General features: G+C 40.2%; 1 protein-coding gene across 1 annotated transcript; it reads left to right on the top strand.

Annotated features, from left to right (window-relative positions):
- Positions 1-128: 128 nt before the first annotated feature.
- On the top strand, positions 129-18891 carry Mpc2 (mitochondrial pyruvate carrier 2). The gene is made up of 5 exons (XM_042258493.2): positions 129-664; positions 11562-11602; positions 14835-14919; positions 16131-16242; positions 18670-18891. The coding sequence occupies exons 1-5, from the start codon at positions 556-558 to the stop codon at positions 18710-18712; spliced, it is 390 nt and encodes a 129-aa protein (XP_042114427.1). The 5' UTR covers positions 129-555; the 3' UTR covers positions 18713-18891.
- Positions 18892-23716: the final 4825 nt, after the last annotated feature.

Consider the following 23716-nt stretch of genomic DNA (forward strand, 5'->3'; position numbering starts at 1 on the left):
AAGGAAGCCCGACAGGTATGCGGCGTCATCTTTAGTTGGGGCGAGGAGAGCCCAGAAAGCTTATTTTAACCACAGCCTTCATAGTGAAAAGTGAGGGGCGGAACAGACTCGCGGCTTCAGTTTCCCCTCTCCAATATGTCCTCTAGAACCGGAAGGAGGTGGGCGTCTGGTCCCGCCCCTTCCGCTCTGCGCGGCCGGCCAATTAGGGCGGGCCGCTCCGCTTGCGCAAGCGCCTCGCCCTCCCCGCGCGCGCAGCCGGGGCACGGCGACCTCTTGAGCACCTGTTGCCATGACTCCTCCTCCGTCTCCCCCGCCCTCTGGCAGGAGGCGGGCTGGGGCGGGCTTTCGCTGAGGCTCCGCCCTCCCAGCCTTCGCCGGACCAGGCCTCTAGGAGCTTCACCCGGAGCTGGCAGAGCCGGGGGAAGGGCGCCTTAGGGCAGAGGCGGACCCTTCGCGCGGTGGAGAGAAAGTGACGGGGCCGCCCTTCGTTGTCAGCCAGGAACGAGGACACAGCGGCGCTCCCACCGAGCTGCTGTCGATCCCGACGCCGCCGAGATGGCAGCTGCCGGCGCCCGAGGCCTGCGGGCCACCTACCACCGACTCATGGATAAAGTGGAGATGTTGCTGCCAGAGAAATTGAGGCCGCTATACAACCACCCGGCAGGTAATGAATCCTGGACGGCTCGCACCGAGGTCGCCCCTCTCCTGCCAAAAGTGGGACTTTAGGGGCCCAGTGACAGTTTAGTTACTGCAGGAATCTCAGAGTCCCAGGCTCGTCACCTGAAGGGAACCCATCAATTCTCCTAATCCTTCACTTTATCTCATTTTGCGCCTCTTCCCAAAGCCGAGTGTCTCCACCCGGTGCCGCTGTTGACTTGGGTTGCCTTCGGCCTTTTAAGCGCTGCTCAAACCCCCGACCTGGCCTCTAGACTTGAACTTCTGGGGTCTTGGGCCACTATGTAACAGTCATTCGACTCCCGTTTTCCCTCCGTGGATTTTTAACGCACGTGAGAAAGCTGAATAGGTGTCTGATCTCAGCAGAGGGTTTGGAGTAAAGGTCATACTTCAGCTCCTGTTGCAAAGGCCTGCTGAGGGAGCCTTTCCCAAAATTGGACTGTCCCCCACTCCCCTTCCCGGTCAATGTCACTCCTAGCTCCAGAGATCCAGTATGAACCAGTCATTACGCAATCACTGACCAGGTTCTATCTGAGCCTTTTTTATGTGGGCAGATAGGTATATAATTCTGCTCCACCTCTTACTAAGGTGTGACCTTGGGCAGAATTCTACACCTTTGTCCTAGTCCTAATTCTTGTAAAATATATTCAGTGTGAAAATCAAAAATAACATACATGCTTGATTCTTTGGGGACGTTAGCTGTCACTTGTGCTGGATAAGTATTCTTGTAGTTGAAAATAACAATTCTTTAAGAAACTGGAAGACCCCGGTCCCTCTAGGTATTTATTATCATTCTGCAGTTAGGTTATTTCTAATACAAAATGGGAATTGATAATACTTGTTTGGTTGGGGACTAAAGTTTGATTATATTATGAAGTCTTTCAAGCATAAGATTACGAACAGGAAAATTTATTCTCAGTAGAAAAAACTGAGTTACTAACATTTTTGGGTGGGTTTTGCCTTGACCTAGGTAAATCCGTATTCTGCAGTTGGTACTAGAAAGGCTTGGTGCTGCCAAGAGCTGAAGCAGCTCTCTGGGGTTTGGGCTGGTTGCTAAATCTGGTGTTCAGTTTGATAAAAGGATGGTGTGTACTTCTGCATAGACTTTAGCTTCACACTCAATAGCATTACTGCAATATAAAAACCCTTATAAAGCTTGTTTTTTGAGTTGCAGTATTATTTATTTTTATTAAGGAATTTTTTTATTCATTTTTCATACCAACCACAGATCCCCCTCTCTTCCCTCCTCCCGAACCTCCAACCTCCCCCCACCAAAAATAGCTTTTTTTTTTTTTTTTTTGGTTTTTCGAGACAGGGTTTCTCTGTGTAGCTTTGCGCCTTTCCTGGAACTCGCTTTGGAGACCAGGCTGGCCTCGAACTCACAGAGATCCACCTGGCTCTGCCTCCCAAGTGCTGGGATTAAAGGCGTGCGCCACCACCGCCCGGCGTAATAGCTTATTTTTAAGGAACTTTATTGATGAGGTTTGTGGAGTTGCCTTTTAGTTTTTACATTTTTTTATTTGCTATGTTTTATGGCAGAGATTTTTCAGGAGATGAGAGTTGGATAGTTTGTGTAACGATCATGGTGTCACAAAGAAACTGAGTTCTGAGCCGGGCGGTGGTGGCGCACGCCTTTAATCCCAGCATTCGGGAGGCAGAGCCAGGCGGATCTCTGTGAGTTCGAGGCCAGCCTGGGCTACCAAGTGAGTTCCAGGAAAGGCGCAAAGCTACACAGAGAAACCCTGTCTCAAAAAACCAAAAAAAAAAAAAAAAAAAGAAAGAAAAGAAAAAAAAGAAATTGAGTTCTGTGACAATTCTTCCTCTCCAGCTTTTTGTTTAGGGCACGGCATGAGAACAGTGATGAGCAGAAGTTTTAAAGTACCTAAACTAACAAGGAATTGGAAGGGAGTCCTTTGTTGATCTTTTCCAAGACCCTGGCTTTTAGCCACCTGTACTTACTGTTTATAATACTTCAACTGCAGAATGAAGAGTACTTTGTGCATTTCACCCGGAAGTCTGGGTTTCTTCTGTTTTAAGTGTAATACAGGGAACGCAAACTTAGAAGACAGTCAGAGGTGCTCTGAGTCTTGACTATATGACCTTGGCCTTAAAGAATTCCCCAAATCTTAGATATCTTAAAATTAAGAATCCTTGTGAAAATTAAATAATATAATATCTGTAAGACATGTAGCAAAGTATTTGTTTTTCAAATCAGAACAAATGTTCTTCCAAATAAAGGGTTTGGGCAGTTGTCATTGTTTGTTTGTTTTTGTGACAAGGTCCCGCCTAGTTCAGGTTGCCCTTGAACTTGCTGTGTAGCCATAGTCTTATTTTTTTTAAACTAGAGCTCCAGGTTTGGTGGCACACTCCTTTAATCTTAGCATACCAGGAGGCAGAGACGGGCAGATCTCTGTGACTTTAGTTCCAGGACAGCCAGGACTGTGACACAGAAACAAAAACAAACAAACAAACAAAAAAAAAAACCCTGTCTTGAAAAAGAAGAAAAAAAAAAAAAGACTATATCTTACTACCTTCTCCTGGCTATTCTAAAACTCACCAGAACTCTTCCTGCCTCTGCTTCCCAAATGCTGGGATTAAAGGTATGTTCCACTGGGACCAGACACCTTACCAGAAAGTGTAAGTCTTTCACTGAACCTGGAGCTCATCAGTTCACCCAGGATGGCTTGTCAGTGAGCTCCAGGAATCTGCTTGTCTCCACCATCTAGCTCTACACCCAGTGCTAAGGTTACAGACATGTTCAGTGTTCCTTATTTATGTGGTACTGGGAATGGAACCCAACTACAGCTCTAGCAATTAAATTTTTTGAATAATACATAAATATGCCTATCACTAAAAACTTATTTGTGATTGAAAAGTTGTAAGCACAGCAATATAGAAATGAACAAGCATGAAAAATATGAAACACTAGTTGGCTCACTAGTGTTAAACAGAGTTAGTTCCAGGACAGCCAGAGCTACACTGAGAACTGTCTCGAAAAAACCAAAGAGGGGGGGGAAAAGATCTAAGAAAACACTGATTATTGTTCTACTTATTACCCAGAATGAAAATAATCCCTTTGAATACCACTGTACATTAGTATTTGTAATTGAATCACCTTCTAAGCATTAGACTACATTCATATACAAGAGTTCTTTCTTTTTAAAAAGTTATGACGCCGGGCGGTGGTGGCACACGCCTTTAATCCCAGCACTCGGGAGGCAGAGCCAGGTGGATCTCTGTGAGTTCAAGGCCAGCCCGGTCTACAGAGTGAGTTCCAGGAAAGGTGCAAAGCTACACAGAGAAACCCTGTCTCGAAAAACCAAAATAAATAAATAAATAAATAAAAAATAAAACGTTATGGAAGGTTAGAATATTAACAGTTGGAAAATATATATTGCTTGTTATACATTTTTAGATTTATTTTTGTCCCTGACAACTATTTCTAGAGAGGCAACAAGAACATATTTTATATAGATATATATTATAGAATGCTGTGTGGCCCAGAAATTTGAGGCCTTTGTCATCTGTCTGCTTATATATATCATGTGCTATGACACAGAATGATCTGTCTCTGTAGAAAAATAGCAGAATATGACTAAATGTGATTCCTAGACAAGTTCCTCAACTCACATAAGGGGGATATCACTTAGTCCACCGTCTAGCTAGCTGTATATAAAGCACACTGCTCCAAACAAGTCAGTTGTATAACTGTGCTCTAGGCACTTGTCAGGGCATAACTTTGAAGTTATGTTTCACAATGTTTACTTAACAGCTTAGTTGTTGATGTGGTTTGAATGTCCTTCAACTCCTTCTATATTGAGATTGAATCCTCATTGTGAGGCATTAAGTAACTGGAAATTTACTGGAGGTGGAACGTTTGGGGAGTAATTAGAATGAGATAAATTCCTTAGGGTGAAGGGCCTATGATTGAGTCCTAGTAACTTTGGGACAGAGACCATACACATACCTGACACAGCCTTTTCCTCTCTTGCTGAGTAGAATGCTCTGCCTTCCTCAGGACTCTGTCAGCAAAAGGCCATCACTAAAAGGCCTTAGACCTGACATCATTATAATTATGAGCCAAAAGAAAGTTCTTTTTTTTTTAAGACTTAGTCACTTTTTATGTGTGTGTCTGTGTGCCACGTGTATGCCTGGTGCCCAAGTAGGTCAGAAGAGGTCATTGGATTTGCCTCCCTGGACTGGGAACCAAATCCCATCCTCTCTGAAAGCAACAAGTACCTTTAACCACTGAGCCATCTCCCCAACCCCAGAAAGTTATTATCAAGTACTAGCCTTAGGAATTTCATTGTAATAATGGAACATGGATGAATTCAGCTGGGGACAAAAACATTACTAATTTAAAAAGCATACTTTTTTAAAATTTATGCACCAAGAGGTGCATAAAATGAAACATCAGTATTAATAATCATGTTCTTAATGTTAAGTCAGAACCAGTTTTAGCACAGATGAAAATGGTTTTGTCAACCAGTAATGGTGTCAGATGTGTGTGGGTCGTTGGCCACGCGGTATCAAGCAGGTGGACTTGCATAGTATATGGAACTAAGAGGGGTGTTGAAAAGTAAAAGACGTGCAGTTAATCAGTGCATACTAAACTCAGAGAAGTTCTGATATGCTGCTGATGCTAAGGCAGCCATAGGTAACAGTTCTGTACTGTATATATGCATGTACACACACACACACACACACACACACACACACACTCACACACACAGAGCACTTTTGGGTTTTGTTTTGTTTTTGTTTGTTTGCTTTTTGTTTTGTTTGGGGGGCTTTGAGGCAGAATCTCATGTAGGCCAGTTTGGCCTTGCTATGTAGCTAAGCCAGAGCTGATCTTAAACTGATCCTCCTGCCTCTGCCAACTGAGAGCTACACATAAAGAATGAATGAACAGATCTCAGACAAGCCCAGACAGTCATGTCTGTACTCCCAGCACTCAGGAGATAAAGAGGATGAGAGTTTAGAAAGTGGAGAAAAGGAAGGTGGTGATAGAGAATGGTGTGGAAGGAATGAGAAGAGGTAGTGGCCTTCTTTGTGACCTTCCAGCATTCAATAAGAAAGTTGATTCTTCACTTTGGACACAGTGAATACCAGTTCAGTGTTTGTTAACTTATGTGTGCATGAGCTTTTCCAAGAAGGAAGTCTCCCTCTCCCTACCCCCCCCCCCGCCCCCATAGAAAGAATCATACATACATATAGCCTATGTTCTGGATAGAACTGATTTATCCATTGATAACTCCTCACAGCCAAAGAAACCGGGAAGTAAAATTTGGTTTATAAAAGTCCATCAGCCTATCTGTGGTGCTTGTGCACCCCTGTAAGCCCAGTACTCAGGAGGAAGAGGCAGACGGAGCTCAGGGAGTTCAAAGCTACATGCTGAGGTCCTGTCCCAGAAAACCCAAAAAAGAAAGAACAGGGGGAAGGTATGCCAACCTGCCACCCATGGAGACTGAGGCAGGAAGATCACCTCAGGTTCCAGACCAGCCTGGACTGAACAGTTTGGTCCAAGATCCCTTGAACTATACGATGAGAGCTGCTCCAAGAAAACAAAAACAAAAAACAGGAGCTGGGCAGGATGGCTCTGCAGGTAAAGGCACCTAACAGCCTGAGTTTGACCACTGGGACCCACATAGCAGGACAAAACTGGCTCTCAACCGTTGTCCTCTGACCTTTATGTGCATGCCTAGTGCATGTGCCACTCCCACAAACACATTGAATAAATGTGATGAGTAATATAAAAAAAGAAAAGAAAAAACTATTGTGCTATTTGCTATATTTTCATTATCCTTAAGCAGAAAATTTTAAATGTATATAGAATACTGTCTGGTGTTTCTAAATTATCAATTATTGAGGCCTTTCCTACTTTTGAGAGTAGTCTTAAGGAAAAAAAAGGTGAATTGTTAGTTAATTCCTTGTCTAAAAAGAGTGTACATTTCTCTCTAATAATGGCTTTCTTTTTTTTGTTGAGCTCTAAATTGAAATTTCTTAAATTCATTTTCCACTTAGTTATTTCATTAAAAAATAAACATTAATAACTACTGTTATACTTCTGATTATCCTGATATTAAGGTATTATAATCACATTAGAGATATTATCATTTATTTTTATGTTTTCTTGTGAGACTAACTATAGTTGTATATAACATAACCCTGTTTTTTGTCTCACTAAAACTTTGTTTAGATCGAGTGACAGCTTCTATGTCTGAATTCACACAATATCTGCATTTATTTGCTATATACTTTGAAGTTGAGATCAAATGAAAGAGCAAACTAAGTTTTCTTTGAAATGTTTATGGTTATATTGGTTGGTGCACCCCCTCCTCTAAGAGACAGGGTCTCACTATGAAGTCCTTGATGGTCTAGAAGAGACCAGGAAGGCCTTCAAGTTCACAAAATCTACCTATCTCTACTTTCTGAACGCTGGGATTAAAGGTGTGTATGACCACACCCAGCCCTCCTTTTCTTTTTAACAATTTAAAAGCAAAGTTAAAAAAAAACAAAAGCAAGCCACCTTGTTTTGGGAGTGGTGGGTCATATCTGTAATCCTGTTCCTTGGGAGACTAAGGCCAGAAGAAAGCAGTGAATTCAGGGTCAGCCTGGGCTACCTAGGGACTTCCAAGTCATTTTGGGCTACACAGTGAAACAGTCCCCAAACCCCACACCATCTCAAAAAAAACCAGCAATTTAGAAAGTCTTAACATATGTGCTACTGATACTTTTCTGTTTAGTACTTAAAGTTATTAAACTCATTTCAAGTTTGTTTTCATTGTTTAAAGCTATCACTAATTGTTGTTGGAGAGATGGCTCAGCAGTTAAGAGCATTTGCAGCTCTTACAAAGCAACTATGTTTGGTTCCCCATACCCAGATGGTAGCTCATAGCCATATGTAACTCCAGTTTCGGGGATCTGACACCCTCTTCTGACCCCCATGGACACTAGGTATGAATATGATACACATACATACATACAGGCAAAAAAATCTAATTTTTTTCCACTAGTTAAAATACCTTTCTTGTGCCAAAATCCTGGCCACTTAATTTTATGTTTGAAGGGTTTTTTTGGAGTGAAGGGTTGGTTGGTTGTTTTGATTTTTTTTTTGTTTTGTTTTTTGGTTGGTTGGTTTGGTTCTGTAGGCATTTGTACAGTTATATTTTTAAACTGTTGTCTAGCTTGGAGCATTTGAGTAAATTAGTTACTAGGTAAACCTATTGGAAAGCTTTACTGTTCATTAACCCAAATGTTCAACCATTAAACTTTCAGAGAAGCTAGAATCTAAGGACCTTTCTTAGAAAACAATTTGAGGACGACAACAGAATAAACAGTGTTGAGATGGTGGAGGCTGGGAGAATCCAAAAGTATTCAAAGTAAATATGGACACCCGTTTAACCCAGAGACTGAGAAGGTACACTTCCCTGAGTGAGGAAAACCAGTTTCAAGCAGTAATAAAAACCAACTTAAGAAACTGATACAGCCTATGATCCAGGGCTTCCATGTATGACAAAGGAAAGTGACCTTGGCATGATGACTGGAACCTCCTCCTCAGCTCACTCTAAATGAAATGACAGGAATCTGTATTCTGAGTTTAGGATGGACATCATAGTCTAAGAGTTGAGTAACTTTTTGGTAGTAAAAGTCTAGTGAAGTTATCATGAAGGAAGCCTGTGCCCCTGGAGATGAGAAAACAACGAATTCTGACCTTGAGAATAAAGCAATGCCAAGGCCACTCTTGGTCAAACATAAAGTTTGACTATCTTGATAAGCTTCTATACTGGATGTAGTTAAGCCCAGTGTGGAAGACAGTAGACTGTATGAGCTGCTTCGGGTGTTCAAAGGAGCATTTAGCTTAATCTGGAGATATTAAGGCTAACGTGATAACCTGAAGCCTAAAACAAGATTTTGAGGGATGAAAGTAAAGGGATTTAGATATTGGTAAGTCTGGTATAACTTTTTTTGTGTGGTGCTGAGACTCAAACAGAAGACTTCACACCACATTTGGTGGTAGTTTATACTGCAATCAAAGTCTTAGGATATCGTTTTCAGAATAAGTCTCCAAACACTAGAAGATCGCAGCAGAGATCAGGTCTTTGTGAGTACAATTATAATGCTAAGCTTCATTTTCTCAGGTATCTCATATTAAATTATTTTTACATTTTTTCCATACACCTTCACCTACTCTATGTATAGTGTAGGTTTTGGAACAAATTTGTAGACAGTGTTAAAATGGTTGATGGGAGAATTAAAACTATCAAAAGGTTCTAAGTTTTGATGCTTATAATTGAGTAGAAAAAACTCTGTTAAGAGCACTGGCTGCTCTTCTAGAGGAACCAGCTTCAATTCCAGGCACCCACACAGTGGCTCACAACTGTCTGAAACTCCAGTTTCAGGAATCCAACACCCTCTTCTGACCTCCTAGGGCACCAGGCACACAAGTGGTGCACAGACAGACATGTGAGGAAATCACTCATATAAATCAAATCAAATCCATAATGAATCTAATCTAAAGTGTTTCTAATGCCAGAAAATACTTCTTGAAAAACCTTACTCAGATATAAGACTGTTATATGTTATAAATTGCATTTTACTGTACATACAAAGTGCAAAGCTCTTATAGAAATATAATGATTTAATTACAGAAAGAGATTTTGAATATTTTTTTTACCTTCATTCCTCAGCATGTAAGTACCAAATTCATATATCCTTGGATTATATTGTGAGAATATTTGATAATGAAAATTATTGAGTGCTGGAAAGATGGTTCAGCAGTTAAGAGCACTTGCTGCTCTTCTGGAGAACCTGAAATCTGTTCTTAGCACCCACATCAAACAGCTTACAGCTTCCTGTAACTGTAGCTTCAAAGGAGCTGATGGATCTCTCTGAGTTCAAAGATAGCCTGGTCAATATAACAAATTCCAGGCTAACCAGCTCTACATAGTAAGACCCTGTCTTACAGAATTATGGTTGTGCCGCCTTTAATCCCAGCACTCGGAGGCAGAGCCAGGCAGATCTCTGAGTTCAAGGCCAGCCTGGGCTACAGAGCGAGATCCAGGACAGGCACCAAAACTACACAGAGAAACCCTGTCTCAAAAAAAAAGAAAAGAAAAAAAAATTATGGTTGCAAAGTAAAGTAGACTATTAAGGCAGTAGTAATGGACATGGGCATAATCAGAGTTTTTAACCTTCTTGAATTTGCTTTTATAAATCACTTTTATATTAGATTGTATAATGTTTACATAGTGATATAAGGATTCCAGGAATAGTGGGACATGCCTGTACAATTTTACCATTAGTTCCAGGCCAGTCTGAGCTACACTTTAGCAAGAACATGTCTCAAAAAGAGAAAAAAGAAGGAAATGTATTTTGTTGATCACATGTATATAAGCACATATATAATATTGAGTATTCTGATATGTTCTAAACTTGGCAGGTTTAGTTACATTTTAAATTCCCCTAACAAAATCTGTCTCCCACCTCACAGTGTCCTCTGGAAGTAAAAAGAATTGTTTGTCTATGGGGCTCACTGGATGCTCGGCTTGAATGCATCTTACAGCTTCTCTGAGTTTCCTCCCAGCTCTGGAAGTCATGCTTCTCAGATTCTAGGTTATCTATCTAAGAAAAACAATTCTTTTCTTTCTTTGTTTTTGAGAAAGGCTCTTTCTGTGTAGCCCAGGCTAGCCATGAACTCACAGCAATACTCCTACTTCAGCCTCTCAAGTGGTGAGATTATAGGTATGAGTCACCTCACCCAGAAAAAAATTCATTTCAGATACTTCAGATATTTATTTAACATTTTAGGTGTGGTGGTGACACACGCCCTTAATCCCAGCACTCTCACACGGGAGGTAGAGGCAGGCGGATCTCTGAGTTCAAGGCCACCCTGGGCTACAGAGTGAGTTCCAGGACAGGCTCCAAAGCTACACAAGAGAAACCTTGTCTCGAAAAACAAACAAACCAACCAACAAACAAACAAAAACTAATAATAACATTTTAAAGTAGGGACGTACCAGACTGACTAAAATGAGGACCTTGCTACTAAGGAATTTTTGAGATTCTGTCTCAAAAAACAGATGTTAAAGGGTGTGTATATGTGTATGTAAAATAATGTATAATATATGTATATGTTGAAATATATTAAATAAAATAGAATATACAGAATTTTTACAAGAACTTTTAATAGGGTGCATACAATGAATTGTCATTTATGGCTACAGTTGTTAATAAATTGAATGAACCTTACTAAAGCTTATGTTACTAAAATTTTATGATTTGTTATTTCCTCTAAAGATTGTCTGTGACTAAACTAAAATTAAGTTCCTTGTTCAAATCAAAGCACTGGGAAAGATTTCCAGAACCATCTCCATTGTTCTTTTAAGATTTATTTTTATGTGTATATGTGTATGTCAGTGTAGAGTATTTATACAAGAGTGCAGTGCCTGCAGAGGTCACAGGAGGACATCAGATCCCCTGGAGCAGGAGTTGCAGGTGGTTGTGAGCCACTGAACTGAACTTAGGTCCTCTGGGAAAAGCATGTGCTCTTAACTGCTGGAGTGGTTATCCTGCAACTAGCTCTTTAGACTCATCTAGCCTCCTCCTCCGAGATGAGCCTGCCTATGCCTCCTGAGTGCTGGGATTACAAAAGACTGTGCCATTAACACCTAGCTCACCTTAGCTTATTTTTAATGTGATAAATACTAGTAGTGGGCAATAATATCAGAAAGACACATGAAAGATTGATGTTACAGTGTTTTTGTACCTTTCTACATGTTAATATAAAGTGTATAGAAAGCAGAGTAGAATTTGGTGTTAGCTGATAAAGGAATACATATATTATATTTGATTACTTCTGAATTTTTCTTTCTTTTATTTTTCAGGCCCCAGAACAGTTTTTTTCTGGGCTCCAATAATGAAATGGGTAAGTCTTAAGTTTTAACAGGAGTTACTTAAAATAATTAATTTCTTAATAGAAATTTACTAATTTGAGATAAATCTTATGAAGGATATACTAGCTACCTTAGTTTATCTGAACTCTGTCTATCAGAAAGGGCCTCTGGATACACATTTCTTTTTTCTTTTTCTTTTTTTTTTTTCTTTTTGGAGCTGAGGACTGAACCCAGGGCCTTACACTTGCTAGGCAAGTGCTCTACCACTGAGCTAAATCCCCAACCCCTGGATACACATTTCTTAACAAAACATACAGAGCTACACATGGTGGTACAGCCTCTTATCCCAGTACTTGGATGGCAGAGATAGGAAGATCAAGGGGTTTAAGTCTCTCCGCTGGCCATGTATAGAATTTGAGGCCAGCCTAAGTAATGACTCTGTCTAATACATATATTACATAAAAGCATTTGGTGTAAATGATAGAGCCTATGGCTTTTTGGCTCCAAGATTATTACTTTTATATATTATATTATATTATATTATATTATATTATATTATATTATATATATATATGTACATATATAGAATGGATAATATATATCCATTCTAGTGACTGTTTGTGGCAAATCACTGAAAAGGATCTGTTTGGAACTTTGACAAATGCAGATCTTCAGTCCCTATCACAGGTCTACTCAATCTGAAAAACTCCAGGGATAGAGCCCAGTAAGCTGTGTTTTAATAACCTCTACAGGTGATTCTGGTATCCTCTAAGTTGAAAACTGCTGGTCTGTAAACTCTTTTAATATGACAGAATTCATATAAAATTACCATCTTAACCATTTTTGCTTTGTATTTTAAATATACATCTGGGTAGTGCTCAGTGCATTATCATATAGCTAATCTGCTTTATATCTTGGAGACTTGAGGACCATTACATACTGCTTCTTTCTCTTAAAATAGCATTCTACATGTTAGTTAGCCAATTTCTATGAATTTGGCTGTTCTAGGTACCTCATGGAAGTGAAATCATGCAATGTTTTTTAAAGATTTATTTATGTCTGTGTCTGTGTGCACTATTTGCACATGTTGCTGGTACCTGAGGAGGCCAAAAGGGGGTGACAGATTTCCTGAAGCTGGAGTTAGTTAGAGGTATCTGTGAACTGCCCAGCATTGGTGCTAGGAACCTAACTCTAGTCCTCTGCAAGAGCAAACAAGCACGCTTAACTGCTGAACCATCTCTCCAGTCCCATGGAATCATGCAATGTTTATTTCACTGAACATGTCCTCCGGTTTACTGCATATTTGAATTTGCTTTGTTTTGTAGCTGAATAATACTCATTGTGTTGCTGGGTGCAGGTCTGGCTGCTTGCTGCTTGAAAGCCTGTACTGTAGGAGCTAAGACGTGGTGGAAGGGAAATTAGATTTATTCAAGGACTGGTACTTTGGAAAACAGGGGAGGCTTTTGTGCTACTGTTAGAGAATCAGACATAAGAAAAGGTTTTTAGCATGGTTATGGTAGCACACACCTTTAATCCCAGCACTCAGAGGAGTCAGGTCAGTTGGAAGGTAGCCCATTCTACATAGAGATTCATAATTTTTTTTAAAAAAGGGCTTTTAGAGCAAGGCACAGGGGTCAGTTGCAGGAATAATACATGCTGGACAGAGTCCTTATCATCTATAGCATTTGTCTCCCGTTTTTCTGCTTTCTCCTCTGAAAACATCATAATGGACCCTTAGCCTCCTGAAGATCTTTAAACAGACATAGTTCCTTTTTTTTTTTTTAATTGATTTGCAGTATGGATTGCTCTCAGGGCCTGCATATGCTAGGCAAGTGGTGTACTACACTGAAGTGCATCCCCCAGCTTAACATACTACTACTATTGTACAAGTTAAATTTCAGCAGTTCATGTGCTTTGTGTTAGTCAGTGCATAAACTAAATAACAAGGAGCAGTTACATAGTTGGGTGTAATCTTAAAGTTACCAGGTACTTTGTTTTGGGTTTTTTGCTGTTGTTGTTATTATTTTGTTTTTTGTTGGTGGTGGTTTGTTTGTTTGTTGTTTTTTGTTTGTTTGGGTTGTTTGTTTGTTTATTTGTTTGGTTGGTTGGTTGGTTTGTTGGTTTGTTTTTCAAGACAAGGTTTCTCTGTGTAGTTTTGGTGCCTGTCCTGGAACTCGTTCAGTAGACCAGGCTGGCCTCGAACTCATAGAGATCCACCTGCCTCTGCCTCCCAAGTGCTGAGCCTAAAGGTGTGCACCACCACCGCCCAGCTGGTTTGGGTTTTTAAATTGTGGGTTTTTTTTGTTTTTGTTTCTGGCCTCATGCATGGATAGCACAAAAGCTCTATCATGGAGTTATATCCTCACCCTCTTTTTTTACCTTTTGTTTTGAGACATAGTCTCACTAAATTACCCAGATTGCCTTGAACTTTTGATCCTCAGCTCTCGTTTTATTTTGGAATAGGACTTCATTAAGATACCTCTGCTGACCTTTGAACTCACTTTGTAGTTGAGAATGGCCTTAAACCTGTGATCCTCCTTCCCTTAGCCTCCAAATATCTTGGATTGCAAGCCTATAGGAGCCAGGCCCAGCTCAGTACCACGCTTTCTGAGTGATGCTGATGTTTTAGGGTATGTGTGGGGGACTCTGTAAGAGACACTGAAAGCACAGCGGGAATAGGAGTGGGCTGGAGAGATGCTCAGTGCTCTAGAGCTTTGCTGCTCTTACAGATACCTAGATCAGTTCCCAGCATCTACATGATGCCTCGCTGCCAGCTTTAGCTCCAGGAGCAGGGGTTCCAATGCCCTCGTATGGCCTCTGTGGGCACTGCACACAGATGGTACACATATATATGCAGGCAAAATGCTCGTACACATAAAAAATAAAAATAAGTCTTTAAAAACACACAACAAGGAATATATGGCCATGTGTGCTTTAATGTTAAAGAAAAATCATCTAGGGCCAATAAGAGCTCAGTGGGTAAAGGCACCTTTGAAAATAAGGAAAAATCATCTAACAAGCTAAAATTATCAGTAACTTTCCTGGTACTTCTTTTAAAAAAACAAAGAATATTGATAGAAAACATAAAAAGGAGAATTTGTTGTAGCTTTTTGTTATGCTCTGAAAGTTTTTAATGTTATGGACAATATTATGGATATAGCTCTCATGTGGAAATTCACAAATACTTTATGTCTAATTTAAAATTTAAAATCATTATGCCTCCCTCTTATGCCCTACCCCCATGTCTTAAATGTGTATTTGCAGGGATTGGTGTGTGCAGGGTTAGCTGACATGGCCAGACCTGCAGAGAAACTCAGCACAGCTCAATCCACCGTCCTGATGGCTACAGGTAAATTAAAAGCTTCCATATTCCACTGTTGTAGAACACTATTCCTGAGGTGGGATGAGAAAATGTCTACTCGCTACAGCTAAGGAGCTGATACCACCAAAGTTCAGCTTGGTGAACCAGTGAGTTTCTTGGAGTTGCTTACGGAAGTAGGGGTTGAGAGGTTACTTAGAGGACCAGAAATTACTCAGATAGCAGCATCACTGAAAACCTGCCCCAGCATGGGTGACAGCCCAGGAAGTGTGAACTCATTGCACAAGCTCACTGCACAACCTGCAGGCAGCTTGATAGGTTAGACAATGTTTCTTCTAAGCTCTGTTAGTCTAATGTCTTCCATGCAGCTTAGCTTATCACAGAGGCTCTCTCAGCCCTGTTTACGGTTTATATAAACTTGAAGAGAGGGACTGGGTGCCTCTGGTGAGTTTTAGGAACTTCTTGATACTTTTGAATTTACTTCTTGAGTTTTAACTAGCTTCTCTTCAGATCAGTCTGAGTCTTTTATTTGTTTATACTGAGAATTTCATACATGCATATAATATGTTGTAATCAGCCCCCCACCATGTTTCCCTCCCAACAACAGTAACAAAAGGAACATCCTGAGTCTTAACAAACTTCCTTCCAAGATAGACCTTTTTTATCCTGAAAGAGATTGCTATACAATAACCACATACTAGCTGAAGAGATGGCTTAGCCTTTAAAGGCTAGGTGTACAACCAAACTGTTTAGTTTTATGTTCATGTAATGATTTTATTCTGCAAATGTCTGCATACATATTTACTTATCCATCTCTAGGGAATTACTGCATTATGGATAGCTTAGGCAGGAAGGTTATTGGGAATAAGTATCTGCTTGAGGTTTTGCTTTTCAGGTTTTTACATAAACACACTTTTATAAGTGGGAAGATGGTATAGTTAATTAATGTGCATTGGTTCCTAGCAAAGTCTCCCTTTAATGTAAGAACTGGGAATTTATATAATACTGAAAAATTATATCATGAGAATTTTTATGACATCTATAATAATTATATAAATATAATTTTATATAATACAATTTAAAGGTACTTTTTTAAGACTCATAGTACCACATTTCTTTGTCCTTCATCCTGTGTTATTATTGTCATAGCCTTATTCATAGTTAACCTTGCTCTAATATTAATATTAAAATACATTATTCTAGAATAGTCTGTGCCCTTAAAAAATGCTTTGTTTCAACAGGGTTTATTTGGTCAAGGTACTCACTTGTAATTATACCAAAAAATTGGAGTTTGTTTGCTGTTAATTTCTTTGTGGGGTCAGCAGGAGCCTCTCAGCTGTTTCGTATTTGGAGGTAAGCCTACTACCAAAGTGTTGTAGAACTGGTTCAGAAGCTACCTAGATGGCTGTGTGTGTGTGTGTGTGTGTGTGAGTGATTGTGTACATGTGTGTTTGTAATTCACATGTAATATTGACAAAATTGTGTATGAAGTAGAAATGTATCATTTCTATCAAAGTCTGGTAAGTTACAACAAATAAGTTAAAAGTGGCCGAGCTTATGTTATCTAGATTTTAGATTCAGCTTATGTTATCTAGATTTTAGATTCAGCTTATGTTATCTAGATTTTAGATTCAGCTTATGTTACCTAGATTTTAGATTCAGCTTATGTTACCTAGATTTTAGATTCAGCTTATGTTATCTAGAATTTAGATTCAGCTTATGTTATCTAGATTTTAGATTCAACAGTTTATTGTCTAAGTGGGTTCTCATTTTTCATGGTTATCTCTCTCCTCCCTCCCCCTCTCTGACAACTGCATTAATTAATTTTCTGTTGCTGTGATAAAATACCATGACCAAAAGCAACGTAAAGAAAAGCGTGTTTATTTGGATTATGGTTCCAGAAGAACAGAGTCGATGATGGTAGGAAAGGCGTGGCAATAGTTAGGGAAAGCATAGCTGCAGGAATAGGAAGCTGGTTGATCACATTTTCATCCGCATATAGGAAGCAGGGAGAGAACAGGAAGTGGAGCATACCAGTGAAATCTCAAAGCCAGCCCTCATTCAGACTACCGTCACAACATATAAAACTCACAATTTACTAAGTAATTTCCAGCATCTGCTTTTTATCGCCTGCTTTCAACCATGTGTAATAAGTGAGCTTTAAATGTATAGGGTATAGTATTAGGAATAACATTTGGAGTGAGGTATTCCATGAGCACTGGAAAGTTTTTAAAAACTGTTTACTCAGTAGTTAACACTGGGCTGAGAAGATGGATCAGCAGTTAAGGATATTCATTTCTTTAAGGAAGTGGGGGAAGCCAGGCTTGGTGGTACACACCTCTAATCCTAGTGCTGAGGAGGCAGAGACAAGAGGACCCTGTAGCTTGCTGGACAGTCAGTCTTCCCAAACTAGTGAGTTTCAGATTCAGTGAGAGACTCTGTCTCCAAAAGAAAAGGTGGAAAACAATTGAGGACAATACCTATCACTGACCTCTGTCTCATACACACAAGCAAGCACACACACACACACACACACACACACACACGTATGTACTACACAGATACAAAAAAAAGGTTAATATTGTCATGACAAATAGTGGTGTTACAATCAAATATTTGAAGTCTGTTTTTCAAGAAATCTAAGAAGTATGATAAACTTCATATTGCTTATGTGATTTTTCTGCTGTTATAAACAAAAAAAGTTAATGAAGTCTAAAGGATTATATAGAATAAAGACTCTGGCTCTATAGTTGAGTCTTCTCTGGATTAATGAGAATTGAGGAAACTTACGTTTACATAAACTTTAAGTGTTTATAACCTATTAGTCTATCAGTGGGAGAAAGGTTTTTTGGTTTTTTTTTTTTTTTTTTTTTTTTTACTTCTAGTAATCAATCAAGAACCCATTCCCACTTGGTTTTGTTCTTAGGTGCTTTGTGAATATAAAATGAAACATTGTAGTTCATCACATTTTGCCAATTTTTTATAAATACTCACATTAGCCATGGGGCATTCGAGGTTGAACCTAGAGGACTGGAGGATATCACAGCTGTTAGGCATGCCAACTGCTCTTACTGGAGACTGAAATTTGATTCCCAGCACACACTTCAGGTAGCTTACAATTGCCTACAACTCCAAGTCCCAGGAAATCTAGAATGGTCTTCTGGTCTCTCTAGAAGCCACCACACACACACTCACACACTCAGATACACACACAAATAATTTTTTTGTTTTAAATAATGAAAATAGGTGAGTGGATGTGGCTTAGAGGTTCAATGCTTGCCTAGCATGTGTAACCCCTGGATTGGACGCCCCCAGCACTGGGTTTTTTTCCTTTGGTTTTTTTCATTGTTTTGTTTTTCAAGACAGAGTTTCTCTATGTAACCCTAGCTGTCCTAGATAGAACTCCCTCTGTAGACCATGTTGACTTCAAACTCAGAGATCCACCTACTGAGATTAAAGGGGTATACCACCACGGCCCATCGTGTGTGTGTGTGTGTGTGTGTGTGTGTGTGTGTGTGTTTTCTTTAAAATTAAAAATTACATTTTTATATAGGAAACTTACGTCATATCAGCAGTTAGAACTTGGGCAGTTGAGATCTGAAACACAGTGAAGGCAAATGAACTCTTTAGGTGTCTCTTTTCCTCCTGCCTGTTTCTATCTGAAGTTCCTTAGAAGATTACATTTATAGTTATGTAGCCATTTGACAATGGGAAAGAAGTGGAATGTGCTTCCCATTCCCTTTTTATTGGTCATGATCTGTCCTTCTGTTTCCTTTATAGATATAATGAAGAACTCAAAGCTAAAGGAATCAAGAGTTCCTGATCACCTGAACAATCCAGATGTGGACAGAAACATTGGAACCTAGTTTATTTAATTATTGATAAGGTGATACTATCTTCTGATAACGTCTGAAAAGAATGAAAAAGAAACCTAACTGTAATTAATAACTAGCACTTGACTCCACAGAAAAATAAAGCAAACTTTTAATAATGGTCTCTCTACATATGACTCCAGGAACTTACCTATGGGTAGCACTAGCCTTGTTTTCTACCACTTGTCCATAATAAACCTCACTTGATCACACATAGCCCAGCTTCATCTTTTAGTTAACTAAATTGTGTAAGGCAAACACACTCCAGCAAACAGAGGGTTAAATCAAGGACGGTAGAGTGGCCACAAGTGGAAGTGATGTCCGAGGGGTGAGAAGCAGCTAGTAGAAGGGCGAGCAAACCGCTTTTGACTCTTTTCAAACATTCTCCCTAAAGTATTTGGATTTTTTAACTGAAAATTTTCACAGCTAGAGATTTTTACATAGGATTGTTGTAATGATGAGTTGAGACAATTTGGTTGTTTAAGGCAGGAACTGCTATATAGCCCAGGCTAGCTTTCAACTCTCCTCTCCTGCCTCAGACTTCCAAGTCTGGAAATTACAGAAGTGTGCTTGCTATCTCATTATCATTGAGATAATGTTAACACAGAGCCTAGTTCATAAAGAGTAGTCCATTTTTAATTACCTCAGTAACTGAATAACACAGCACAAAAGGCTGTAGAGTAGTCCATCTGGCCTGAACTTACACCTTAGTTCTTTGATTTATAAACTGTGGCTTTGGGTGAATTAAGTGCCTCCCAGAGTACTTGCAATCTAACTAGGTTTCTGTATATATACTTGTAACATGTCTCCAGGGTCTAGGAGAATCTGGGCATAGATTACCCCATATTAGAAAATAATCATTCAGCCGGGCAGTGGTGGTGCACGCCTTCAATCCCAGCACTCGGGAGGCAGAGGCAGGTGGATCTCTGTGAGTTCAAGGCCAGCCTGGGCTACAGAGCGAGTTCCAGGAAAGGTGCCAAAGCTACTCAGAGAAACCCTGTTGGGGGTGGGGGTGGGGAATCATTCAATTTAATTTGGCCTTAAATTTGGAGTACTGAACTAAAAGTATTAGAAAAACTAGTCTTCATTAGCACTATAGTCAGATAAGTTAGCAAAGCAAGTTACTTCAATATTTGAAAAAGTGAGACACCTTTTTGGTAGGTTGAATACAGGACTTGTGCATACTAAACACACACTCTAAAACTGAGCTATGCCCCAACCAAAGACCCTCTAAAATTATGTAACAGGATTAAAGAACTAGCTCAGCAGGTAAGAGCAGTTGATGCTCTTGCAGAGTACCTGGGCTCAGTTCCCGGTGTGCACATTGCCACTCACAGCCATCTGTAACTCTAGTTCCAGGGCGTCCATAGCCTTCGAGCCTCTTCAGACACCGCACACTCCTAGTAACATACAGCTATGGGGGCAAAGCACTTGTTCCTTCATCATAACCTGTCTTTGAGAAGACAACTAGAGGATGTGATATGGGCCAAAGGAAAGAACTTCTGAGCAATCATATTATTACTACTTCTCATAAGGCACAGTAAATTTAGGCATTTGCCACATGTATACATGTGTTGCCAAGAGTAAACATTTAGGAAAAACATAAAGTGTATGGCACAGACTGGAAAAAATTAGTAAAATGTGTTAGCCAGATATGGTGCCACAGAGCCATAATCCCAGCATTGGGAGGTAGAGATGTGCAGGGGGCCGTGAGAATGTACAGCAGTGACAGCTAGTGTTTAACAGGTTGGGGGGCCCACTTGGCAAAGCCGTGGGGTTATTGACTGAATGGTTGTTTTCTGTCCGTAACTTTGAGTGCCACTGCTATGCCTCCCTAATAAGAACAGTGCGGTTCTTTCCACAGTCCTTTGGTGGTGTGTTTTACACTTATTGGGTACACATATAGCTGTGGATGTTCAGGAAGATGACTTCTGTTTAAGCTGTATAATTTTGATGTATAGAAATAATACTAGGATATTTTACATTACTCAGACTGACATAAAATTCTCAGTCACAAAGACAGCCTTTTACACAGACAGCGAATTTTGGACTTCAGAGCACATTCAAAACAGACTTAACTGCCCCTGCAGAAAACGTGCAAAGACCAATTCCCAGGTGTTGTTTATTGCTAAACTAAGGCCAGGCTGTTTACATTGAGATAAGCTCCTTGCAGTAATTCTCTTTCTGCACGCACCCTGACCGCTCAAGATTCAGCCAATTGTTTACTGTCTGGGGTGCCTCACCAACTTAGAGCTACATTCATGGGTCAATGTGACATTGCTAGTCTAAGAGAAACTATGTGACTTATGTTTTGAGAATGGATAGGGCCCTAAAAATATAACTTATAATTGTCCAGAGTTTGGCTCTGAGGGAGCAGCGGCAGTGTGGAAAGAGACAACTATGTAGAGAGCTATGTGAGAACTGCTGCAGAATGTGAGTGGAGTGTGTGTGTGTGTGTGCGCGCGCGCGCGTGCGCTGAGTGAGATGAAGAAGCATGAGAAATGTGATGGGGTGAGTGGCTGAAAGAGTGAGTATGTGAGAATGTAGAAGTATGTGTATGAGTGTGAGAAAGAGCTGTGAGAAAACTGCTGCTATGGAGAGGAGCTGTGCCTAGGAACTGTGTGAAATCCTGTATGGTAAGAGCTGTGTAAAGGAGATGTTTAGCTGTGGCTGTGTGGAGATTGGTAACTGTGTGGAGGCAAGGAAAATGAAGCTGGATAGAAAGGAGATGTAGAAAAGATGTGTAGCCATGTGAAAAGATGTATGTATGTAAAAATATGTAGCTGTGTGGCAACAGAAAGAGTCAGAGACCATTTTTAAGATGAAGTAAAAGAGAAAGTTACCATCAGATAGCAAAAGTCTAGCCTCTAGATAGAAAGGAATTTTTTCCTAATCCCTAGCTACTCTGGTGTCTTCTATTCCTAACCCTGGAGCAGTTCGTGGGAGCTGGCCTCTCTCAGCTGGCTGTGATAGAGATGGGAGGAGCAGATGTTTCTTGAATGCCTTGTAAGTTTGAAGCCAGCCTGGAAAAAATCGTGTTTCTTGTGTAGAGTCTCCTAAGCCTTATTTACAGTCTCATGAATAAACAATGCACCTGTTGGTTCTCAAATTTTATTGAAGCCAGAAATGGGTGGTGCGCACCAGTAATCCCAACACTAGGGAGGCTGAGGCAGGAGAATCTTGAATCCTAGACCAGCATGAACAATGTGGCAAGATTGTGCCTGGAAAAAAAAAGAGGAATGGATATGGCAGTACATACCTGTAATTCAAACTTGTGGAGATGGGTGGACTCAGGAAGGCTGGAAGTTCAAGGCTCATCTCAGCTACATGAAACACTGTCTCAAAAAACAAAACTGGTGATTCATCTTACAACTACTCTCAAAGAGTTTATTTACTACAAGTCTATCATTGTAGATGTTGAACTCCAGAAGAGTAACTTTCACTATGGCACAAGTCAGTGTAGTTGAGTTCTGTGTCAAATTTTTCTACCAAGTCCTTATTGACAGCTTCATAGTAACTTTTCTCAATGCCAACCCTGATAGGGTTTGAGTTTCAACTCAGCTCTGCTGTGTTGACTGAAATCTGGTGAATATCTTCCTCCAGGATGTAAAGTTTGAAGATAAGTAATAGCACTGGTTCACGGGGTTATTATAAATATTTGTTAAAATGACATTTTAGTTGTGGGGTAGTGGTGGCACACACCTTTAATCTCAGCACTTGAAAGGCAGAGGCAGGCGGCTCTCTGTGAGTTCGAGGCCAGTCTGGTCCACACAGTGAGTTCTAGGACAGACAGAGATGTTACACAGAGAAACCCTGTTTTGAAAACAGTAACAACAAAATAACATTTTACCACAGCATCTGGATGGTGCTATATACCAAATAAATGTAAGAAAGTTCAGAAAATGCTGTTCCATTGGAGATAGATCCAAGAGTCCTTTTTTAATTGAAGAATGTCTTAATATGCCTTTAAATTTTTCTGTGGTTTTGTATCCATCTCAAGGAAATACTGAGACAAGCTCTGATGTCCACCGGCTGAAAGGTCTGTTGGATTCACACTGAGAGTGGGTTCTATAATATAGACATAATTAACACCCCCCTTAAAACATGTGTTTTTACATTTGAAACAACAAATTTAATTATTGGAATGGACTTTGAGAATATTCACATATATTTTCTGTTAGTTTTTGTTTATTTTTTAAGTTTTAAATATGTGAGATATGTGCCCTTGTCTTAGTTATGGTTTCGTTTTTTGTTTTGTTTTTTTTTTTTTTTTTTTTTGGTTTTTTTGAGACAGGGTTTCTCTGTGTAGCTTTGCGCCTTTCCTGGGATTCACTTGGTAGCCCAGGCTGGCCTCGAACTCACAGAGATCCGCCTGGCTCTGCCTCCCGAGTGCTGGGATTAAAGGCATGCGCCACCACCACCCAGCCTCCTTTTTTGTTTTTTAAGACAGGGTTTCTCTGTAAAACAGTCCTGGCTGTCCTGGAACTCACTCTATAGACCATGCTGGCCTCGAACTCACAGAGATCCACCCGCCTCTGCCTCCCAAGTGCTGGGATTAAAGGCGTGAGCCACCACCACCCGGTTTAGTTACAGTTTTGATTGCTGTGATGAAACACCGTGACCAAAAGCAAAGTTGGGCAAGAAAATATTTGATTTAACACTTCCACATCATAGTGCATTGATCCACGTACACTGACTATGCTTCTGATTGGCTGGTATCACCTTCCCCTCCCCCGCCACTATCAGTCATTGAAGGAAGTCAGGACAGGAATTTAAACAGGGCAGGAACATGGAGGCAGGAGCCGATGCAGAGGCCATGAGGATGTTGCTTACTGGTTTACTCCCATGGCTTGCTCAGTCTACTTTCTTGTAAAATTCAGGACCACCTGTCCAAAGGTGGCCCCACCCACATCAATCACTAATTAAGAAAATACCTTACAGGCTGGCCCACAGCC

The sequence above is a fragment of the Peromyscus maniculatus genome, chromosome 11 (assembly GCF_049852395.1).
Source record: "Peromyscus maniculatus bairdii isolate BWxNUB_F1_BW_parent chromosome 11, HU_Pman_BW_mat_3.1, whole genome shotgun sequence".
Classification (NCBI taxonomy): domain Eukaryota; kingdom Metazoa; phylum Chordata; class Mammalia; order Rodentia; family Cricetidae; genus Peromyscus; species Peromyscus maniculatus.

Excerpts from the sequence above, each read along its gene's own strand:
- Mpc2 (XM_042258493.2), top strand. The coding sequence starts at position 556 with ATGGCAGCTGCCGGCGCCCGAGGCCTGCGGGCCACCTACCACCGACTC. Across the intron at positions 11,603-14,834 it reads GGGCTCCAATAATGAAATGG|GGATTGGTGTGTGCAGGGTT; the intron begins GTAAGTCTTAAG and ends GTGTATTTGCAG. Across the intron at positions 14,920-16,130 it reads CACCGTCCTGATGGCTACAG|GGTTTATTTGGTCAAGGTAC; the intron begins GTAAATTAAAAG and ends TTGTTTCAACAG.